The sequence below is a fragment of the Geotrypetes seraphini genome, chromosome 5 (assembly GCF_902459505.1).
Source record: "Geotrypetes seraphini chromosome 5, aGeoSer1.1, whole genome shotgun sequence".
Classification (NCBI taxonomy): domain Eukaryota; kingdom Metazoa; phylum Chordata; class Amphibia; order Gymnophiona; family Dermophiidae; genus Geotrypetes; species Geotrypetes seraphini.
Window position 1 is genome coordinate 125,544,200 of NC_047088.1, and position 24,116 is coordinate 125,568,315.

At 44.7% G+C, this 24,116-nt stretch overlaps 1 protein-coding gene across 3 annotated transcripts in view; it reads left to right on the top strand.

Moving 5' to 3' along the window:
• The window catches only part of VPS16 (VPS16 core subunit of CORVET and HOPS complexes), a 1,150,777-nt gene that overhangs the window by 492,738 nt on the left and 633,923 nt on the right, over nt 1–24,116 (top strand). For all 3 annotated transcript variants that reach the window (XM_033944752.1, XM_033944754.1, XM_033944753.1), the window contains one exon: nt 14,723–14,817. In XM_033944752.1, the coding sequence (XP_033800643.1) occupies nt 14,723–14,817 (95 nt within the window). The remainder of the gene's footprint in view (nt 1–14,722; nt 14,818–24,116) is intronic.

Below are 24,116 nucleotides of genomic sequence, written 5' to 3' on the forward strand. Positions count from 1 at the left end.
TCATCCAGCCTCCCGCAAGTTCCTCAGATTTCGGGTGGGACATCTGCATCTGCAGTATCGAGTGCTTCCATTCGGCCTGTCCTCGTCTCCCAGAGTCTTCACAAAGTGTCTGGTGGTGGTGGCCGCTGCACTCCGGAATAAGGGTCTCCAGGTGTTTCCCTACCTCGACGACTGGCTCATCAAGGCCCCCTCGGCTCCGGAGGTCATCTCGGCGACCCTGGCCACTATTTCCTTCCTGCAGAGTTTGGGCTTCGAGATCAACTTCCCCAAATCTCATCTACAGCCTACCCAGTCGCTCCCCTTCATCGGGGCGGTCCTGGATACCATCAGTCTTCGAGCATTCCTTCCTCCTCAGCGCATGGATGCTCTTCTTCATCTCTGCCAGTCTGTGTCTTCTCGCCAGTCCCTCTCAGCGAGACATATGATGGTCCTCCTGGGGCACATGGCCTCTACAGTTCATGTGAAGCCGTTCGCCAGACTCCATCTCAGAATTCCGCAGTGGACCCTGGCATCTCAATGGACTCAGGTGTCGGATCCGTTGTCTCGACACATCGTCGTCGCACCTGCTCTTCGGCAGTCTCTACTTTGGTGGATGACCTCTTCGAATCTATCCAGAGGTTTGCTGTTTCACACTCCTCCCCACCAGAAGGTTCTCACAACCGATTCCTCGACCTATGCCTGGGGAGCGCATCTGGATGGTCTTCGTACTCAGGGATTCTGGACCAGTGTGGACCGACTCCATCAAATCAATCTTCTGGAGCTCAGAGCCATCTTCAATGCTCTTCAAGCTTTTCAACATCTGCTTCACGACATGGTAGTCCTCATTCGCACAGACAATCAGGTCGCCATGTATTATGTCAACAAGCAGGGGGACACGGGCTCGGCCTCCCTCTGCCAGGAAGCTCTCAGAGTCTGGGATTGGGCGGTTCGCCACAACGCCTTCCTCAAAGCTGTCTACATTCAGGGGAAGGACAATGTCTTGGCAGACAACTTGAGTCGTCTACTCCAGCCTCACGAATGGATACTCCATTTCACGTCCCTTCATCAGATCTTTGCTCAGTGGGGAACGCCTCAGATAGACCTCTTTGCGGCTCCCCACAACTTCAAGCTGCCTCAGTTTTGCTCCAGGATCTACACTCCTCATCGCCTCGAGACAGATGCTTTTCTGCTGGATTGGGGGAATCGCTTTCTGTATGCGTTTCCTCCTTTTCCTCTCATTCAAAAGACTCTAGTCAAGCTGAGGTCCGACCATGCCACCATGATTCTGATAGCTCCTCGGTGGCCCCGACAGCCTTGGTTCTCCCTTCTACTTCAACTCTGCAGCAGGGAGCCATTCCTCCTTCCGGTATTTCCTTCACTGCTTACTCAGCATCAGGGATCTCTACTTCATCCCAACCTGTAGTCTCTCCACCTGACAGCTTGGTTCCTTTCAACGTAACCCCTCACCAGTTTTCCCAGGCGGTGAGGGATGTCTTGGAGGCTTCCAGGAAGCCTGCTACTCGTCAATGCTACTCCCAAAAATGGACTAGATTTTCTTCATAGTGTGTTTCCAACTCTACGGAGCCTCAGCGAGCCTCCCTATCCTCTGTGTTGGACTATCTACTACACCTGTCTCAGTCTGGTCTCAAGTCTACATCTATACGAGTCCACCTGAGTGCTATTGCAGCTTTCCATCAGCCTCTACAAGGGAAACCTCTCTCTGGTCATCCTGTGGTTTCCAAATTTATGAAAGGACTTTTTCATGTCAATCCTCCTCTCAAACCTCCTCCAGTGGTTTGGGATCTCAAGTTGTCCTTTCTCAGCTGATGAAACCTCCTTTTGAGCCTCTCAACAAGGCTCCACTAAAGTTTCTCACTTGGAAAGTGGTTTTTCTAGTGGCCCTCACGTCTGCTCGCAGGGTCAGTGAGCTTCAGGCCTTGGTGGCAGATCCTCCTTTCACAGTATTCCATCATGACAAGGTGGTCCTCCGCACTAATCTGAAATTCCTGCCTAAAGTGGTCTCTGAATTTCATCTCAACCAATCCATTGTACTTCCAGTGTTTTTTCCAAAGCCTCATTCTCATCCTGGAGAATCAGCTCTTCATACTCTGGACTGTAAACGTGTTTTGGCTTTCTACCTGGCTCGCACCAAACCACACAGAACTGCTCCTCAACTTTTCGTCTCCTTTGATCCAAACAAGTTGGGACGACCTGTATCGAAGTGCACCATCTCCAACTGGATGGCGGCTTGTATCTCTTTCTGCTATGCCCAGGCTGGATTACCCCTTCCCTGTAAGGTCACAGCCCATAAGGTCAGAGCAATGGCAGATCGACACCGATTGAGGAGATTTGTAAGGCTGCCACTTGGTCCTCGGTTCATACATTCACCTCTCATTATTATCTGGATATTTTCTCCAGAAGGGATGGACAGTTTGGCCAAACAGTGTTACAAAATTTATTCTCCTAAGTTGCCAACTCTCCCACCATCCCATTGAGGTTAGCTTGGAGGTCACCCACTAGTGAGAATACCTGCCTGCTTGTCCTGGGATAAAGCAATGTTACTTACCGTAACAGTTGTTATCCAGGGACAGCAGGCAGCTATTCTCACGTCCCACCCACCTCCCCTGGGTTGGCTTCTCTGCTAGCTACCTGAACTGAGGAGACACGCCTGGACCATCGGGCGGGAAGGCACTGTCGCATGCGCGGTGCGGGCATCTCGAAACTTCTGAGTTTCTTCAAGCAAGACATGCTTGTGAAACGTCCGTATCGGGGCTCTGTCTGATGACATCACCCACTAGTGAGAATAGCTGCCTGCTGTCCCTGGATAACAACTGTTACGGTAAGTAACATTGCTTTATGGATATAAAGATCTTAAAAGTTCAGCTTTGGATGATGAAATTCAGAAACTGACTGGAAGTTCCACAAAGAATATATAAATATTTTGCTATATGGATGATTTACCTGTTAGTATATTCTATATGATATGCAAATTGGATATGCAATGGACTATGTTTTTCCTTCTCTATAATTATGGTGGTGAAAACATGTACCGGATCATATAAAGTATACCATAAGATGAATGAGAACATTGAATGTTTTTTGATTTTTCAAGTCAATATTACTATCTTTTATAAGTTGTAATTATTGAACCATCCTCTTTAGCGTCCCACTTATAAATTTACTGCATGAATTGATTGTAGGAGGTGTTTCCAAATGAAATATAATGTTAATGGAAATATGCCTGTGATATAATGCTTTCACACTCCTTAGTAGAAACCAATACGCATGCGTTGTTCTATAAGAACGCGCTTTATCGAACTATTGATTTCAAGTGAACGCGGAGACGTCCTTGGTTTTTACATAAAGGGAGACATAAGCACGCTGCCCACCGGAAATGCGTTGAATCAGCGCTGGCATACATAAAGGAAGTAAACGCTAACCACAATCATTCATAGCAGATCTGGCTCCAGTAATGTGAGGACGCTAAAGAAAGGTTTGTGATTTATATTGAATGCAAATGGCCGGAGAATTATCTCTCTTGAGCTTCTGTGGTTTGGATAACTGATTAATAGAATGTTGATTTGAGTTTAACCTTTGAGAAATTGGTATATTCTGTTTTTTTTACTGAATCCGATTGTATGGAATAGGGGTAATTATAAATCACGGTATATATGACAGTGATTTAGGTTAATATAAGTTGAGTGTGTGTATCTTTTTAGTTTTGGAAAATGATAAGAGAAGAGACTTAAGGAAAGTGTTTCATTTCTATATGATTAAGGAACTTAATCAATGAATTTGAATATGTTATATTTAAAGTTATAAAAAGGGTATATGGATGTTTTATTGTCATGATATAGATAGATAAATCTTAAAATATATGTTTCCTCTATAATTTGCACTGATTAAGCACCTTAAGGTAGTAGTGATTATTTTTTAAAAAGAGTACTGATTAAGCACTTTTAAGTAATGCTAACTATGCACAGAGTAGCACTCATTAAGCACTTTATTGTAATATTGTTTAATTATAGTGAAGTATTGCTATAACAAAGCTTGAACTATAAAAAGGATTAATATATTTTAAAATTTTAAGCACTAATTAAGCACTTTAAGGTAGTAGTGACTTTTTTTAAAAGAGTACTGATTAAGTTAATTTTAAAAGAGTATTATTTTTAAAGACTAATTTTAACAGAGTACTGATTAAGCACTTTTAAGTAGTGGTAACTATGCAAAGAGTAGCACTTATTAAGCACTTCATTGTAATATTATAGAAAAGCACTGTTATAACAAAGCTTTAATTATAAAAAATATTTCAAAACATTGGTATGTTTTTAACAGTTGAATAAGTAATTAGTAATTAAGGAGTTTTAATTGATAACAGTAAGTAATTATATATGAGAGCTATTTAGATAGAATGAATTGTAAAGTAAAAACAGCACTTTTAAGAAAATGAATTAATATAAGAATGAAGAAATAATTAGTGTTAATTGATAATTAATAAAACATTAAACAATGAGTTTAAATATTTTTACAAAGAATGAGTTTGAATTTAGATAATAAGTACTCTTGGAAGTAGGAAATTAATTAAACATCTATATTTGTTTTAAGAGTAATTTGATTATTTAATAAATATTTGGTTAATTTACAATTAGTAATCGCAATAGAGGTAATGGAATTTCAAGCTTCTCAATATTTAGAATACTTAGAAGATTAATTGAATATTATTTGTAATTGATAATAATTATTATGTTAAATTAGTCTTAGATTTATTTGATTAATTGAGGTAATTTTAAAAGAAATTAGTTTATTTAATATTTAAGTAAAGTTTTTTAATATGTAGATAAGTAGTTTTCATTAATTTGAGCAATTAAGTACTTGTGTTAAAATAAATGAATTTATTATTTAATATGAACAGTAATCTACAAGTGAGTTGTATTTTAATAGATTAATTGATGATCATCAGATCTGAGGACATTTTTGAAGAAATTGAGTGTATATTTATATTTTTTAATTAAATGTTTAACTTCTCCATTTATAATTAAAATTAAAAATAAGAATAATTTAATAATTTAAGATGAATAACAATGTATATGTTTTATAATAGAGATTGGATTTATAATTGATAACAGTTGATACAGTCTTAATAGATGTGAATAGTGATAAGATTCATTGTAATTTATGTCTTTGTGAAAAATTGTAAATTGTGATATGTTGTTTTTAAAAAAAATTTTGTTTGTGCTATGCAGAGCGCCTACTGTGAACCCTTAAGAAAGCTCTATATGGGCAAAACGGGTCCCGTCATGGAAGATGAGGAAATATAGCAAGTATTAAAGACATGCAACATATCAGATATGGATGTTGTGGCATATCTCAATTTGGAGATTTAGCCTTATTGGTAATATGATTTCTTTTTCACACTGAGTGAGGTGAAGTTTTGGATTTGTCAAGAGTAATGGGTAAACCATGGGTTCCAGATTAGGATCAAGGGCACTAATTTTTTGTGTTGGGTTGTCTGCATTTGGTTTGCAGTGTATAAGAAGATCTCGTTCAAGTGGTGGTTCTCCGTCATTATTTTGAAAAATAAATGCTACTGTTGTGGGTGCTCTGTGACAAATGGAACCATGGATGCGGAAACATTATGGGCCATGTCCAGGAGGTGGAGAAATGTTTGCTCCCATGGAGGCAAATGCTAGTGCACTATTTATGGATCGTATGTTCTCAAATAAATTTTTGCTATAATGATGTTAAGAACATAAGAAGTTGCCCCCACTGAGTCAGACCAGAGGTCCATCTTGCTCAGCGGTCCACTCTCGCGGCGGCCCATCAGGCCTAGTGCCTGAACAGTGATCCCTGCCTGATTAATTTTATAACTTATCTCTAATCCCATCCCTATAATCTACCTCTACTCTTATCTGTACCCCTCAATCCCTTTGTCTTCCAAGTACCTATCCAAAGCTTCTTTGAACCCCTGTAGCGTGCTCCTGTTTATCACATCCTCCGGTAGCGCGTTCTATGTATCTATCACCCTCTGTGTGAAAAAGAACTTCCTAGTGTTTGTTCTAAACTTCTCCCCTTTCAATTTCTCTGAGTGCCCCCTTGTACTTGTTGATCCCCTTAATTTGAAAAATCTGTCCCTGTCTATTTTTTCTATGCCCTTCATGATCTTGAAGGTTTCTATCATGTCTCCTCTAAGTCTCCGCTTTTCCAGGGAGAAAAGCCCTAGCCTTTTCAGTCTGTCAGTATGTGAGAGGTCCTCCATACCCTTTATTAGCTTAGTTGCTCTTCTTTGAACTCTCTCAAGTACCTCCATGTCCTTCTTGAGGTACGGCGACCAGAATTGAACACAGTACTCCAGGTGCGTGCGCACCATAGCACGATACAGTGGCAGGATGGCTTCCTTCTTTCTGGTCGTGATACCCTTCTTAATGATACCCAACATTTTGTTTGCTTTCCTTGAGGCTGTTGCACACTGCACCGACGCCTTCAATGTTGTGTCTACCATCACTCCCAGGTCTCTTTCAAGGTCGCTCACCCCTAGCGCTGATCCCCCCATTTTGTAAGTGAACATCGGGGTTTTTTTCCCTATATGTACGACTTTGCACTTCCCTATGTTGAAACTCATTTGCCATTTTTTGGCCCATTCTTCCAGTGTTGTCAGATCTTTTTGGAGATCTTCGCAGTCCTCCATGTTATTTACCTTGCGATATAGTTTGGTGTCATCCGCAAATTTAATAACCTCACATTTTGTTCCTGCCTCCAGGTCATTAATGAATATGTTGAAAAGTAGCGGTCCCAGCACCGACCCCTGTGGAACTGCACTCGTGACCCATTGCCAATCTGAGTAATGGCCCTTTACTCCAACCCTCTGTTTCCTGTCCGCCAACCAGTTTTTGATCCATCGGTGGATCTCCCCTTGCACCCTGTGGTTCCATAGCTTCCTTAGTAGTCTTTCATGTGGCAGCTTGTCGAAGGCTTTTTGGAAGTCAAGGTAAATGATAGCTATGGATTCCCCTTTATCCATCTGGCTGGTTACCCCCTCAAAGAAGTATAATAAGTTCGTGAGGCATGACCTGCCCTTGCAGAAGCCATGCTGGCTCGACTTTAGCTGCCCATAGTTGTCTATGTGTTCCCAGATGCTGTCTTTAATCAGTGCTTCCATCATCTTTCCCGGGACCAAGGTCAAGCTCACCGGCCTGTAGTTTCCTGGGTCTCCCCTTGAGCCTTTCTTGAAGATGGGCGTGACATTTGCTATTTTCCAGTCTTCCGGAATCTCTCCAGTTTTTAAGGATAGGTTACATATTTGTCGAAGTGGTTCAGCTATTTTGTCCCTTAGTTCCTTGAGTACCCTTGGGTGAATGCCATCCGGACCTGGCAATTTGTCGCTCTTTAGCCTGTCTATCTGCCGGAGGACATCCACCTTGCTTACCTCTAGTTGGACCAGATTTTCATCCTGCTCCCCCTTTACGATCTCCTCAGGTTCCGGAATGTTGGTTGTGTCCTCCCTCGTGAAGACTGACGTGAAGAACTTATTTAGCCTGTCAGCTATCTCCTTTTCTTCTTTTACCACTCCCTTTCTGTCCCCATCATCCAAGGGTCCCACTTCCTCCCTTGCTGGTTGCTTCAAGTTTCAAGTTTATTAGTGTATTTGATTAATCGCCTATTAAAATTACTAAGCGATGTACAAAATCAATAAAGAGCAATAAAAAGAAACTAACAATATACATAATGGTTACATATTATACATACATGAGTCGGGAGGAAAAAAAGGTTAAAAGTTACAATTTTTAAATTTTTTATAGAAATAAAGGAAGGTACAAAAGGAGGGGATGTTTAAAACCATAGCATTGATAAAAGCATATCCAAGAAATGTAAAAAATTTTCAATTATTAAAAGCGTTGTTAAATAAATAAGTCTTTAATAATTTTTTTAATGAAGAGATATCTTTTTCAATTCTAATGTAATGTGGCAGGGCGTTCCACCATTGAGGTCCCATCACAGTGAACATGTCTGATCTATGTGTTCCAATAATTTTCAAAGAAGGTACAGCAAGTAAATTTTGTCCAGATGAGCGTAGTGATCGTTGTGTATTGTGTGGGATTAAGTATCTAGTTATAAATAAAGGTTCATTTGATAATAGTGATTTGAAAATGAGTAATATAATTTTAAATGTAATCCTATGACCTTTAACGTACCTGAAGAATGATTTGAAGTTTGTTGCTTCCCCCGCCAGTCTCTCTTCATATTCTCTTTTTGCTTTCCTAACCACTCGGTGACACTCCTTTTGGTGTTTTTTATGCTCCTTTTGGTTCTCCTCTGTTTTGTCCTTTTTCCATTTTTTGAATGATGCTTTCTTGTCACTTATCGCCTTTTTTACTGGATTTGTTATCCACACTGGGTTTTTTGTTCTATTTTTTTTGCACCCTTTCCTGTACTTGGGGATGCACAGGTTCTGTGCTTCGTGCACTGTGCCCTTGAGTAGGGCCCAGGCATTTTCTACGGAGTCCATCTTCCTTGCGCTGTCATTGAGTTTCTTTCTCACCATTTTCCTCATGGCATCATAATTCCCTTTTTTGAAGTTAAGTGCAGTCGTTGTAGTTCTTTTTACCTTTGATGATCCAATCTCTAGCCTGTACTGGATCGTGTTGTGATCGCTGTTTCCTAGTGGGGCTAGTACCGCCACCTCCTTAGCGGGGGTCCCCCTAGTCCGTTGAGGATTAGGTCAAGAGTGGCATCACCCCGTGTTGGTTTCATGACCAGCTGTTCCATGAAACAATCCCTCGTGACCTCCAGGAATTTGGTCTCCCTCATGCAGTTTGAGTGCCCAATACTCCAGTTTATTCCCGGGAAGTTGAAGTCTCCCATCACCACCACACTTCCGCTTTTGCATACCTGCCTCAGTTCAGCCTCCAGATCCTGGTCAATTTCTTCCGTTTGTCCAGGTGGGCGATAGTAAAGACCCAATTTTGTGTCTGCTCCAGTTCCTCCTGGTAGCTTAACCCATAGTGATTCCAAGTCGCCCGCCCTTACTGTTGTTTCCATCCTGGTTGAAGATATGGATTCTTTTATGTATAACACTATTCCTCCACCCTTCTTGTGTGACCTATCTCTCCTGTATAGTTTAAAACCTGGTAAAGCCACATCCCATTTATTGTCATCAGTCCACCATGTTTCTGTGACTCCAATTATGTCTAGTCCCTTTTTGCTGGCTAGGACTTCCAGCTCTCCCATTTTAGCTCTTAGGCTCCTAGCATTAGTGTATAAGCAAAGTAAGTCCCGTTTGTTCGCCTTTCTTGCTGTTTTTCCTCGTGGTTTGGCGCTCCTGGCGTCCCCCTCGTGAGTAGCCAGACCCCAAGACTCGTCTCGGTCATCCTCCTCCTGTCGTGTGTCTGTTTCATCCTCAGATTGTTTCCCTGTTTTTGGTTGTCCCTTTGGAATCCGTTGTTCTCTATTAGTGCTGCTTGCCAGTTTTATTCGTGCACTAGACCCCTGCATTTCTCCCTTAGGTCCTTTTTCAAAAAGTTCTCACTCAGTCCTGAGCCCTCTTTTACAGTGTCCTTGCTCAATATCTTTGGCCCGTGTCCCCTGCATTGCGTCCTTAGGTTCTTTTTCCAAAAATTCCCTCTCAGTCCCGATCCCTTTTTTACAATGTCCTTGCTCCATGTCCATGGCTCTGGGCCCCTGTAATGCATCCTTAGGCCCTTGTTCCTTGGTCATGAGTTGCTGGATGAAAGGATGTGTATTAATTGGTGGAAGATGTACTTTTCCTTTTGAGCAACATTGTGAAAACTTAGAATCTGAAGGTCTTTCTGCTTCAAAATGTTTAGCATTACAAAAGTAGCAGATGTGATCTAAATATCCACATGTATGTGTTTGAATGTTATCCTCATTAATATTTTGAATGTCATTTATAAATGCAATTGGTTGTATTTCGGTCCTTGACTGTTGACTAATTTGTTTTTCTATGTGTCAGATGTGTTATAGTGGTGTGTTGCTCACTTTGTGATTGTTTTTCTTGTGAAGTCAGTGTTGCTATTGTATTTGTTTGGTTGTTGTTGTTTTTTTGGGGGGGGGATTGTTCAATAATTCTTTTTGCTCGCCTTTGTTTTTCTTTTTTGGCATGTTTCTGACGCAGTAATTTTTGTTCTTCAGGAGTTAGAGTTGCAATTTTAGTTCTTTTTCTTTCTTTTTCTTTTTGATGTTTTTTTTTCCCTCTATAGATATGTTTGCTCGTTTTTGTTTTTGTTTTTCAGCATGTTTCACATGCAGTGATTGCTGTTCATCCGGAGTCAGATTGGCTATTTTTGTTTGTTTGTTTGTTTTGTATTATTTTGAGGTTGTTTTTTCTTTTCTTCAATAGATATACGTGCTCGTCTTACCTGTTGTATTTTTGCAAGTTTATGACGCAGTGTGTTTTGTTTTTCTGGAGTTAGAGTTTCTTTTTTTTTGTGCTAATTTTTTTTTACGTTGATATTCCTGTTGTTCAACACTTTTATTTGTATGTGTTTGTTTTTCTCTTTCTGATTTTCTCCTCTTCAACTGTACCTGTATATGTGACTGTTCTTCCTCTAGATGTGTTTTTGAAAACATTGTGTTTGGGTCATTCCATGTCAAGTGATCAGATTCTTGGAAAGTGCCCTGCATGACCATCACGGATTTTGATGAAACTTCATATGCAGAGTCCACTTGTCTCAAACAAACTTTGGTAAAGTTTTAGTTTCGCCTGTGGAATATTTGTGGAGATATAGCCATTTGTTTGACCCCATACCACAATGAAATACAGTACGACAATGACATTCTGACAACTTTGAGACACAATATCTCACGAGCTATGTTTCCAAAAAAACTGAAACTTAGCTACCCTGCACAACTTTTGGAGCTCTATTCAGTGCTACCAATAATAATTTTTGTCGAGCACTGAGTGAATGGCTGAATCACAGTAAACTTGGCCGAAAAAATTAGTGCTCCAAAAAAAGTCAAAGTTTGACATTACTTAGCTCCCACAATAATTGAGTAATAAATGCGAAATTTGGCGCATAATGTCTCAGTACAACGTTGTTTTCAAAAGTACAATTTCAACCTCCAAGCTCTTTCCATTAGTTTACAAATTAAGTGTAAAGTTGCTAATTTGTGTAAAAACGCCAAAAATAGGGTATTTTCAGCCTGCTTTTACAGAAAAATACCTTTCAGAAACTCTTTCAAATCAGTCTCATTAGAAAGAGCATATTTCAAACCCCCTAGAAAAGTGGACTTCATTTTTCAACGCAGGTTAACAATAGCTGAAAAAGGGAGACAAAGTTGGGAGACGTTGCTACGGCAACAACCTCTATTTCAACATAGTTCTGTCATTTTTAAAGTTACAGTTTTGTATTGACGTAGTATTACTACTACTCTATTGCGTTGGTCCATGGTGACATTGTCACTACCAGTTCAAGAGTTTGAACTGGCAACCCCATCGCCATAGGGGTCACGCCCGATAGCTGTGCAATACCAGCCACGGGTGGGCCACTTCGTCCAGGTTCCCAAGCCTCGCATTTGGTTTCTTTGTCAAGGTTCCAAAGCCTTTTGTTGGTATCTTTCTGGTTCCAAAGCCAATGATTAGGGTGTCTTATCCTAGGTTCCCAAGCCTAAATTGGGTATCTTATATGGTTCCCAAGCCGAAGTGAAGTCCACTTTGTTGGCATCCATTTTAAACTGAATTAATAATAATGTGGATCTGAAAAAGAAAACAAGTTGTAATTTGTGATCTGCATGCAACAAAATTATCACCTCAATTTCTAGTTAGGAATAATCATTAATTAAGAACACTATAATTGTACCCAAAGCTTGAGTAAAAATAAACAGGGAAAAACAGTGTGAAAAGTGACATAATTTTAAGTTGAAACGTAGGCCGTTGCATAGTAACATAGTAGATGACGGCAGATAAAGACCCGAATGGTCCATCCAGTCTGCCCAACCTGATTCAATTTAAATTTTTTTATTTTATTTTATTTTTTATTTTTATTTTTTTCTTCTTAGCTATTTCTGGGCGAGAATCCAAAGCTTTACCCGGTACTATGCTTGGGTTCCAACTGCCGAAATCTCTGTTAAGACTTACTCCAGCCCATCTACACCCTCCCAGCCATTGAAGCCCTCCCCTGCCCATCCTCCACCAAACGGCCATACACAGACACAGACCGTACAAGTCTGCCCAGTAACTGGCCTAGTTCAATATTTAATATTATTTTCTGATTCTAAATCTTCTGTGTTCATCCCACGCTTCTTTGAACTCAGTCACAGTTTTACTCTCCACCACCTCTCTCGGGAGCGCATTCCAGGCATCCACCACCCTCTCCGTAAAGTAGAATTTCCTAACATTGCCCTGAATCTACCACCCCTCAACCTCAAATTATGTCCCTCTGGTTTTACCATTTTCCTTTCTCTGGAAAAGATTTTGTTCTACATTAATACCCTTTAAGTATTTGAACATCTGAATCATATCTCCCCTGTCTCTCCTTTCCTCTAGGGTATACATATTCAGGGCTTCCAGTCTCTCCTCATACGTCTTCTGGCGCAAGCCTCCTATCATTTTCGTCGCCCTCCTCTGGACCGCCTCAAGTCTTCTTACGTCTTTCGCCAGATACGGTCTCCAAAACTGAACACAATACTCCAAGTGGGGCCTCACCAATGACCTGTACAGGGGCATCAACACCTTCTTCCTTCTACTGACTACGCCTCTCTTTATACAGCCCAGAATCCTTCTGGCAGCAGCCACTGCCTTTTCACACTGTTTTTTCGCCTTTAGATCTTCGGACACTATCACCCCAAGGTCCCTCTCCCCGTCCGTGCATATCAGCTTCTCTCCTCCCAGCATATACGGTTCCTTCCTATTATTAATCCCCAAATGCATTACTCTGCATTTCTTTGCATTGAATTTTAGTTGCCAGGCATTAGACCATTCCTCTAACTTTTGCAGATCCTTTTTCATATTCTCCACTCCCTCTTCGGTGTCTACTCTTACAAATCTTGGTATCATCTGCAAAAAGGCACACTTTTCCTTCTAACCCTTCAGCATGCCATGGTGACATCTCCCAACTTTGTCCCCCCTTTTCGGGCATTGTTAACCTGCATTGAAAAATGAAGCCCACTTTTCTAGGGGGTTTGAAATATGCTCTTTCTAATGAGACTGATTTGAAAGAGTTTCTGAAAGGTATTTTTCTGTAAAAGCAGTCTGAAAATACCCTATTTTTGGCCTTTTTACACAAATTAGCAACTTTACACTTAATTTGTAAACTAATGGAAAGAGCTTGGAGGTTGAAATTGTACTTTTGAAAACAATGTTGTACTGAGACATTATGCGCCAAATTTCGCATTTCTTACTCAATTATTGTGGGTGCTAAGTAATGTCAAACTTTGACTTTTTTTGGAGCACTAATTTTTTCGGCCAAGTTTACTGTAATTCAGCCATTCACTCAGTGCTCGACAAAAATTATTATTGGTAGCACTGAATAGAGCTCCAAAAGTTGTGCAGGGTAGCTAAGTTTCAGTTTTTTTGGAAACATAGCTCGTGAGATATTGTGTCTCAAAGTTGTCAGAATGTCACTGTCGTACTGTATGTCATTGCAGTATGGGGTCAAACAAATGGCTATATCTCCATGAATATTCCACAGGCGAAACTAAAACTTTACCAAAGTTTGTTTGATACATGTGGGACTTTGTGCATAAAGTTTTATCAAAATCCGTGATGGTCATGCAGGGAGCCCTTGATCACTTGACATGGAATAACCCGTTTGTTAAATTATTGAAAATGTTATTTTCAGTGTGTTTGTTTAATCCAAGGGTGGAGTAGCTGACTGGTGGTACTGGTTTTTTAGGTTAAGTGACTGCTGCCACAGTGTTTTTTTTTTGCACAGTAGGGTGCCCAACTCCTCCTGCCGGAAAGCCGCCCCTCTCCCGAAACTCCAGATCGACGGCAGGAGGGTGCCCAACCCCTCCTGCTGGAAGCCGCACCACCTCCGGACCCCCATGCTAACGACCCCCCCAACTAACCTCTAAATTGTTGGCCGGATGGATGGGTCTTGCTGCTGTCCAGCCGACAGACCTGTCTCGTCGAAATGAGGCGGGCCCGCCCCTTTCCGGCCCATCTCCGATAAGTCTAAGGCCGAATTGTCCCAGCCTCTAGAAGCCTGGACCAATCTGGCCTTAGGCATAGCGGGTCCGCCCATCCCCACTAATCCTAAGGCCTGATTGGCCCAGGCGCCCAAAGCCTGGGCTAATCAAGCCTTAGGCTTAATGGGGTGGGCGGACCCGATAATCTTGCAAGTTCTCTCTAGATGGGGGAGTTGGTGCATACATTTTAATAAAGCAAGTATTAAGAATTTTAGCAGCTCTTTGGCATTTAAATTTCCCCAAGTATGGCATGAACTTCCCCTAATTTTGAGGTGTCCCAGTTCCTTACAACTCTTCCGTTAACTTCTAAAAACTTTTTTATTTGCTAAACATTTTGAAAACTAACTCTTATATTTCAGTTTACTTTATTTTTTAAATTTATTGTTAACCGTGTCAAGCTTTCTTTGGTTGAAGACCCGGTATTTAAGGTTAAGTGGAAACTGTTTATTGGTTTTATCTCATGGAACAGATGGTAATTTTGAAGATGGAATTTCTCACAATTGTGCCAATGCTTCATATGCTAGCATATTAAATGAGAAATCCCAGCTATGGTTATTACATGCTCCCATTTAAAGTTATAAAGCCTTGATCCCGTGTAAAGATTTGTTTTGGATGAGGAATCATACTTGATCCCTGAACTGGATGGAGTAAGAATCTTCTCTCGTTCCACACATGAGTTTCTTCATGAAATCACAGGTATGATTTTTTCCATTCATTGTGAAGTTGATCATTTGCATGTCATTTTCCAGAATATTTCTATAAATTGTAGGTAGGTCAACTCAAACTAAAATGGGTCAGACTTGAGAAAAGTAAGATTACAGTCCATCCTCATTCATGTGTTCCCAATGCATAATTTTGCATATTCGCAGTTGCATCTATTGTCACCAATATTCCCCATTCGTGCCACTGTGTTCATTTATTCACGGACCTGCTCTAAAAAAAGAAGTCTTCCTTTGCTTTCATTTTCACTTCATATCTGGCATTTGCTTCCAGATATGAACCCCAAATATTCAGAGAGTGAATTACAAGCATCTACAATGTTGTCCTATGCAGGAGCCTAATCCTATTTTCTCAATAATCTACTATAATAAAACGCTAAGCGTGCATGTGCACTCCTACTTGCGTGTTCCGTGATCCGTATGTCCGTGGCAGGCAGGAGTGCGCGAGCGTGCTTACGGTTCTATGACCGTGGGAGGAAAAACGGCACCACACTCGCGGACCCAGTGTTCTCCCTAGGGCCTTTTAACCGGGCGGTCCGCCCAGCTAATTTAGATGACCGCCCAGCTATCATCCGCTGGTGAATTCTGCTGCTGCCTGCTGCTCAACAATAAAACAAAACAAACAAAAAAAAAACCGGCTTGGAGATTTGATGCCTTAGCCCGTAGCGAACTTATGCTCTGGGGCTCTAACGTGTGCGAGCCGGCTTCCCTTCTCTTCCCTCCGAAACAGGAAGTTATGTCCGGGGGGGGGGGGGAGAGAAGGGAAGCCGGCACGCACACGTTAGAGATTTGATGCCTTAGCCCGTAGCGAACTTATGCTCTGGGGCTCTAACGTGTGCGAGCCGGCTTCCCTTCTCTTCCCTCCGAAACAGGAAGTTATGTCCGGGGGGGGGGGGGGAGAGAAGGGAAGCCGGCACGCACACGTTAGAGCCCCGGAGCATGCGTTCGCTATGTTCTAAGGTGGCACTAGCCTGCAATTTGTATTTGCTGTGTGTATGCGATGGGCGGCTTTCCGATTAGGAAGACGGGCCTGGGGAGGTAAAAAATTGCTTTGGGGAAACACAGCGCCAGCATGCTTCCTGCTGCCGCTGTCATTTTCTGTTCTCTATTCCTTGGACTAGCAGCAGCACCGCTCTCTCCTTATTGTAATTTGCCTGACAGCTACAGTAGTGTTATCGAATCGATTCCCTTCTGCAGCCTCGGGGATTTTGCTAGGCCGCTCCACCTCCAATGATGTAACTTTCTTCTTCCTCGAAGGTCCTGAGGCTGCTGAAGGGAATTTACTCGCAAAAGCTACGGCAGCAGTCAGGCAAGTTTCAATAGAGAGCCTGTTAATCGGGAGGGGGGGAGTGGTGCCAATGGACCTGAGAGGTAAGAGGGAGGGGTGCTGATAGAAGGAGAGGAAAAGAGGAGAGGAGGGAATTGTGCTGCTAGACCTGGGAGGTGAGTGGGTAAGGGAAGGGAGAGGAGCCCTGCTAGTCAGAGAGGAGAGGTGCTGCTGCCCCTGGGAGTGGAAAGGAGAGATGCTGCAGCTAGTCAGTGGGGGAAACGGAAGTAGATGGGAGGGAGAGGTGCTGTTGGAGCTGAATGGTGGAGGGAGGTGAGAGGAAGAGGTTCTGCTGGATTGGGAACAGAAGAGAGTGTTGCTGGACTTAAAATGGAAGAGGGAAAGCTGCAGCAGGACTGAGGGGAGAGCAGTGGAGGAGGAGAGTGGATAGGGGAAGGGGGAAGAGCAGTGGAGGAGGAGAGTGAAAGGGGATGGGGAAGGGGGAAGAGAAATGCTGCTGCTGCTGCACCCAACTGGGGAGAGAGAGAGGGAAGGAAGGAGAAGGAAGACCAGGAAGGGAGAGGAGAGGAAAGAGAGATGCCAAAACCATGGGAAGGAGGGTAAGGAAAGGCGATACTAGATCATTGAGGGAGAGATGTCAGGGCATGGGGGGGAGGGAGATGCCAGACCAGGGGAAAGGAAGGAGGGAGGGAGAGAAAGTAAAGAGAGGAGATGCCAGATAATGGAGAGGGAGAGGAGAGAGATGCTAGGGCAAGGGGGAGGGAAGGGAAACTAAGGAGACAAATGCCAGAGCAGAGAGGGAGAGAAAAGAGAGGAGAGAAATGCCAGAGCATGGAGGGGAGGGAAGGGAAGGAGATAGAGATGCCAGACCATGGGGTGGAGTGGGCAGGAAGGAAGGAAAGTAGAAGAGAGAGATGCCAGAGCATAGGGGAGGGAGTAGAGACAGAAAAATGGAGAGGGGATGAAGCTGAAATGAATCATGTATAAAGGAGAGAAAGGGCACAGGATATACAGTTTATTGAAGGGACATAAAAAGAGGGAAGATGCAGTATGTAAGAGAGAGAGGGCGGTCACTAGATGGAAAGGGCAGAGAGAGGGTGGATAGTGGATGGAAGGGGCAGAGAGAGGGTGGACAGTAGATGGAAGGGGTAGAGAGAGCAGAAGCTGGGTAGAAGGGGCAAAGATAGAGGCAGATGCTGCATCAAAGGGAGAGAGGACAAATGCTGTATAGAAAGAAAAGAGCGAAGAGAAGATGATTAAAGCAGAAACTACCAAAGGTAGAAAGAGATATTTTTTGTTGCTTTATATAGAATCAAGTAGTATTGTAACTGTATTGATAAAACATAAATAGGAAATGGAAATAAGGCTATTTCTTTGGACTAAACCCCTTTCCTCAGGTCAGGACAGGATATCATAACAGCTGTATACTGTACTGTCTTGAAGAAAGATTTGGCCTCTGAAAGCTAACTGAAATATTGATTAGTCCAATAAAATTGTATTTTCTTATTTCTTGTTATTTGTTTTATTTCTATTTGTTTTTAAAGTGGTGATTGTTATGTATCAGTTTTTTTCAAATTTACATCTACTGTCTTTATATTTTGTACAGTATTAGGGGACATGTGTCACTGTTTCTGTGGTGTTGCATTAATTTAACTTTTGTCTACATATTTCTATTTTTAATTTGTGATTATTCCATATTGGGTGAGGGTGTTTCTCTGTTCTGTGTGTATGAAAAGGACATAGTACAAAATCAATTGACTGTGCAGGATCTGACTTGTTTAGTTTTACAATTCGTGTGTTGGTGCTCTAGTGCAGTGTTCTTCAACCGCCAGTCTGTAGAACGGTGCCAGTCCGCAGAAATTTTCTGCCAGTCTGCAGGGCCGGCACCTCCATCGGGCCCAAGACAGTGTTCTGCAACGATCAACGCGGCGTCTTCAGGCCGGCTCCCTGAGTGCTGCAGTGCACAAAGTCATGAGAAAAGGTTCCTACCCACATCCTACACCTCAACCAGAAGCCTTCTCTCTGTCATATATACTAGGTACACCACTGGATTTAATGGCCCTATTCTAACCACCAAATTTCCCTGTCCCACCTCACCTGGCTACTTTTTCATACCACCCGGCTGGAAAAAAATTCTGGGGAGAACACTGCGCGGACCCCAAGGATGTTCTCACCGAAGTAATTTTTAAGTTCAGCAGTAAGTTAGAAGTTATTTTTAAGTTCAAAGCCGCCGCCGCGGCTTCTCTCACAAGCCACACCTGCGTAAGAGAAGGCTTCCGATGCAGGCGGGGATCGGTAGAGGAACCGTGGCGGCAGCTTTAAACTTAAAAATACCTCCGGCACAGAACTAAACGGTTGGCAACAGAACATCGGGCATTTCATGCGATCCCGGCCGCTCCTCACACCCACTAGCCCGCAAAACAGCTTCCCACGCACCCGAGCACCCTCTAAGCGCGGGCCTCCCTGCTCTTCAGCTCCTCCAGGCAGCAGAAGACCTATCCACAGCCAGGGAGCACTGTAAGGCCCTCTGCTGCTCTTCTGTCTGCCCACCTCTTCTAAACAACCAGATGCAGTACAGGGGGAGCAGGGAAGAGATGCTGTTAGATGGGGGGTGGGGGAGGTAACAGAAAGGGAAGCCTACTGCTGGACTGGGGAAGCAGGGAAGAGGTGCTATTAGACAGGGGGGGGGGAGGTAACAGGAATGGAGGCCTACTGCTGGACAGTGGGAGCAGGGAAGAGGTGCTGTTAGACAGGGGGGGGGGGAGGTAACAGGAAAGGAGGCCTACTGCTAACCTCAATGGGATGGTGGAAGAGTTGGCAACTTAGGAGAATAAATTTTGTAATACTGTTTGGCCAAACTGTCCATCCCGTCTGGAGAAAGTATCCAGACAATAATGAGAGGTGAATGTATGAACCGAGAACCAAGTGGCAGCCTTACAAATCTCCTCAATCGGTGTCGATCTGAGAAAGGCTACAGAGGCCGCCATTGCTCTGACCTTATGGGCTGTGACTTTACAGGGAAGGAGTAATCCAGCCTGGGCATAGCAGAAAGAGATGCAAGCCGCCATCCAGTTGGAGATGGTATGCTTAGAGACAGGGCATCCCAACTTGTTCGGATCAAAGGAGACAAAAAGTTGAGGAGCAGTTCTGTGTGGTTTGGTGTGATCCAGGTAGAAAGCCAAAGCACGTTTACAATCCAGAGTGTGAAGAGCTGATTCTCCAGGATGAGAATGAGGCTTTGGAAAAAACACAGGAAGAACTATGGATTGGTTGAGATAAAATTCAGAGACTACTTTAGGCAGGAATTTCGGATGAGTGCGAAGGACCACCTTGTCATGATGGAATACTGTGATCCGCCACTAAGGCCTGAAGCTCACTGACTCTGCGGGCAGAAGTGAGGGAAACAAGAAAAAACACTTTCCAAGTGAGAAACTTCAGTTGAGCCTTGTTGAGAGGCTCAAAAGGAGGTTTCATAAGTTGGGAAAGGACAACGTTGAGATCCCAAACCACTGGAGGAGGTTTGAGAGGAGGATTGACATGGAAAAGTCCTTTCATAAATCTGGAAACCACAGGATGAGCAGAGAGAGGTTTCCCTTGCAGAGGCTGATGAAAAGCCACACTTGCACTCAGATGGACTCGTATCGATGTAGACTTGAGGCCAGAATGAGACAGGTGTAGAAGATAGTCCAACACAGAAGATAGGGAGGCTCGTTGAGGCTCCTTACGATTAGAAACACATCAGGAAGAAAATCTAGTCCATTTTTGGGAGTAGCATTGTCTAGTAGCAGGCTTCCTGGAAGCCTCCAACACATCCCTCACCGCCTTGGAAAACTGGCGGGGAGTCACGTTGAGAGGAACCAAGCTGTCAGGTGGAGAGACTGCAGGTTGGGATGGAGCAGAGATCCTTGATGCTGAGTAAGCAGTGAAGGAAACACTGGAAGAAGGAATGGCTCCCTGCTGCTGAATTGAAGTAGAAGGGAGTACCAAGGCTGTCTGGGCCACCGAGGAGCTATTAGAATCATGGTGGCATGATCTGACTTCAGTTTTACCAGAGTCTTTTGAATGAGAGGAAACGGAGGAAATGCATATAGAAAGAGATTCCTCCAGTCCAGAAGAAAGGCATCTGCCTCGAGGCGATGAGGAGTGTAGATCCTGGAGCAAAATTGAGGCAGTTTGAAGTTGTGGGGAGCCGCAAAGAGGTCTATCTGAGGCGTCCCCCACTGAGAGAAGATCTGATGAAGGGGCTTGGAATGGAGGGTCCATTCGTGAGGCTGGAGGAGACGACTTAAGTTGTCCGCCAAGGCATTGTCCACCCCCTGAATGTAGACAGCTTTGAGGAAGGTGTTGTTGTGAATCGCCCAATCCCAGACTCTGAGAGCTTCCTGGCAGAGGGAGGCTGATCCCCTGCCCCCCTGCTTGTTGACATAATACATGGTTACCTGATTGTCCGTGCGAATGAGGACCACCAGGTCGTGAAGCAGATGTTGAAAAGCTTGAAGAGCATTGAAAATTGCCCTGAGTTCCAGAAGATTGATATGGCACAGCCGGTCCGCACTAGTCCAGAAGCCTTGAGTGCGAAGACCGTCCAGATGAGCCCCCCATGCATAGGTTGAGTAATCGGTCATGAGAACCTTCTGGTGGAGAGGAGTGTGAAACAGCAAACCTCTGGATAGATTTGAAGAGATCATCCACCAACGTAGAGACTGCTGAAGAGCAGGAGTGACCAGGATGTGACGAGTCAAAGGATCTGACACCTGTGTCCATTGAGAAGCCAGGGTCAACTGAGGAATTCTGAGGTGAAGTCTGGCAAAAGGAGTCACATGAACTGTAGAGGCCATGTGGCCCAGAAGAACCATCATGTGTCTCGCTGAGATAGACTGGCGAGAAGACACTGACTGACAGAGATGAAGCAGAGCATCCAGACGTTGAGGAGGAAGGAATGCTCTGAGCTGAATAGTATCGAGAACCGCCCCGATGAAGGGAAGAGACTGGGTCGGTTGCAGATGAGATTTTGGGAAGTTGATCTCGAACCCCAAACTCTGCAGGAACCAGATAGTCCTTTAGGTCGCCAAGATGACCCCTGGAGCTGAGGCGACTTTGATGAGCCAGTCGTCGAGGTTTGAGATGAGGATTGACATGGAAAAGTCCTTTCATGGTTCCGGAGTGCAGCGGCCACCACCACCAGACACTTTGTGAAGACTGGGAGACAAGGACAGGCCGAAGGGAAGCACTCGATACTGCAGATGTAGATGTCCCACCCGAAATCTGAGGAATTTGCGAGAGGCCGGATGAATGGGAATATGAGTGTAGGCCTTCTTGAGATCCAGAGAGCATAACCAGTCGTTCTGCTCGAGGAGGGGGTAGAGAGAAGCTAGGATCAGCATGTGAAATCTCTCCTTGACCAGGAACTTGTTGAGAACCCTGAGGTCCAGAATTGGACGCAGGTCACCCGTCTTCTTCGGAATAAGGAAGTACCGGGAGTAAAACCCCCGGTTGTGTTGGTCCATAGGGACCGGCTCGACGGCCCGAAGCTGGAGCAAAGCCTGAGCTTCCTGAAGAAGAAGGGCAGTCTGGGTCAAGTTGGAAGGATACTCTCTTGGAGGATAGTCCGGGGGGACCCGATGGAACTGAAGAAAATATCCTTCCTTGATGATGATAAGGACCCAAAGGTCGATGGTAATAGCCATCCATCGATGATAAAAATGATGGAGACGTCCCCCAATTGAAAAGACAGGGGATAACAGAACGGTGTTGGTTATGCTCCCTATCAGAGAGTCAAAAAGGCTGAGGAGCCTTGGGAACAGCAGAAGGCTGAGGTTTTTGTTGGGCCTTCTGCGGCGGCTGTCTCTTCGCAGGTTGCCTCACAGCAGGAGCCTGCCTGGGAGTATAACGCCGCTGATAGATCAAGGGCGGTCGAGAAGGTCGAGACTGAGCAGGCTTAGGCTTGGGACGAAGGATGGACTGGAATGACTTTTCATGGTCCGACAGCTTCTTCGTCACGGTCTCAATAGACTCATCAAACAAATCCGCACCCGCACAGGGGACGTTGGCCAGCCTGTCCTGCAGGTTCGGGTCCATGTCAATGGTTCGAAGCCATGCCAAGCGACGCATGGCCACGGAACAGGCGACAGCCCGTGCCGAGAGCTCAAAGGCATCATAGGAGGATTGCATCAATTGAAGACGCAGCTGGGACAGCGAGGCGACGACCTCCTCGAATTCAAAACGAGCTTGAGACTCGATGTAAGGTGTAAACTTCCAAAGCATAGGCAGGAAGAACTCCAAATAGGCGGCAAAATGGAAGGTGTAATTGAGAACTCGGGAAGCCATCATCGAGTTCTGGTAGATGCGCCGCCCGAACTTATCCATGGTCTGTCCCTCTCTGCCCGGTGGCACTGAGGCATACACCTGGGACGGATGAGAACGTTTGAGGGAGGACTCGACCAACAGAGACTGATGGGAGAGCTGGGAGCCCTCAATCCCCTTATGATGCACCGTGCGGTACCTGGCATCCAGTTTGCCAGGAACGGCAGGAATGGAGTACGGTGTTTCAAAACATCGCATGAAGGTTTGGTCAAGGAGCTTGTGGAGAGGCAGTCGAAGATACTCAGCAGGAGGATGAGGCAGATGCATGGTATCCAGGTACTCCTTGAAGTATCGGGAACTGAGTCCAAGGTGATGTCGAGATCATCCGCCATCTGCCGTAGAAAAGATGAAAAAGACAGCTGGTCCGCCAAGACAGGCCTGTGGGACGGACTTGATGAAGTCGATGCCTCCTGATCCAAGGAGACATGGGATCGACAAGGAGAGAAAGATCCGTAGGCATCCTCGTACTCCGGGCCTGGAGGAGGGGAGATTTCCGAAGATGAATACCCCACACGAGGAAGTTTTTTCTGAGGCGAGACTGTAGAATGCCTAGACGAATGCCTCGAAGAATGCCTGGAACGGTGCCCCTCCCTGTGTCTCAAAGGAGATCTGGAACGGCAATGCCTAGATGGCTCCCCAGAGGCCTCCAATGAATAGATTGGACTGGAGGCCGTAGAGCGAAGAGGAGAATGGGCCGACGCCTCTCGAGTAGCATTTCATGGGTCGAGAGAGGGTCTGCAATGTTAGGGACTCCGGAAGAATTCCTCCTGACGACACCCAGGGCTTCGACCACTCGAAGGCACATCCCAAATTTCTTCGCCCGGGACCTGGATGGGTTCCAGAGGCGGCATCTCACTAAACGAAGATACGCCCTCGATGAACTGGCGGCCAAGCGCCGCTCCTCCTCCCCTAGCAGCGAGAGCGATGCGGGGAGGAGGAGGGGGCTGCTCGCCCCCACGAGGAGGGACTGCATGCCATGCATGGATTGTGACAAGCCACGTGGGCCCCATGGTTGTCATTATATTCAATGAAACTGGGCCTCCATGATCGACCGCAGCGAAGCCAACAAAGGGGGAGCCGCACTCGAAGTGGGACCCCCCTGTACGGTCTTCGCGGTTCCGAGTGGTCGAGTGCTTAGCCTTAGAAGCTTTCGGCACTTTGATAACCACCGGGGGAATGGTCTGAGGAGGTACCTGATCTGAGAAGACCGAAGAAGGCACCGGAGCAGGAGGCGGGGTCGAAGCCGGAACGAAGGAGGCCGGCTTCAAAAGACCCGATGCAGCAGGAGTAGAAGACGACTTCGCAGGTAAAGGCGAAGCATTGGTCGAAGCCGAAGGTTCTTTGGAGGTTTCCATCTTGAACATCGACTCCCACAGGAAACAGTGACGCTTAAAAGCACGTGCTGTTAGAGTGGAACAAGGCTGGCACGATTTCGGAAGATGCAAACAGCGTTGATGCGGGTCCATCAACGAAATCACGCGCTGGCACTTGATGCACTTTTTAAAACCGGTAATAGGCCGGGACATAGGCCGAAAAAAGCTCTGCCACTAGATCGAAGGAGCGGGGACTTAGCCACGCGGCCGACCCGGTCGAATCGTTGGAAAAAAATTTTTTTTTTTTTTTTG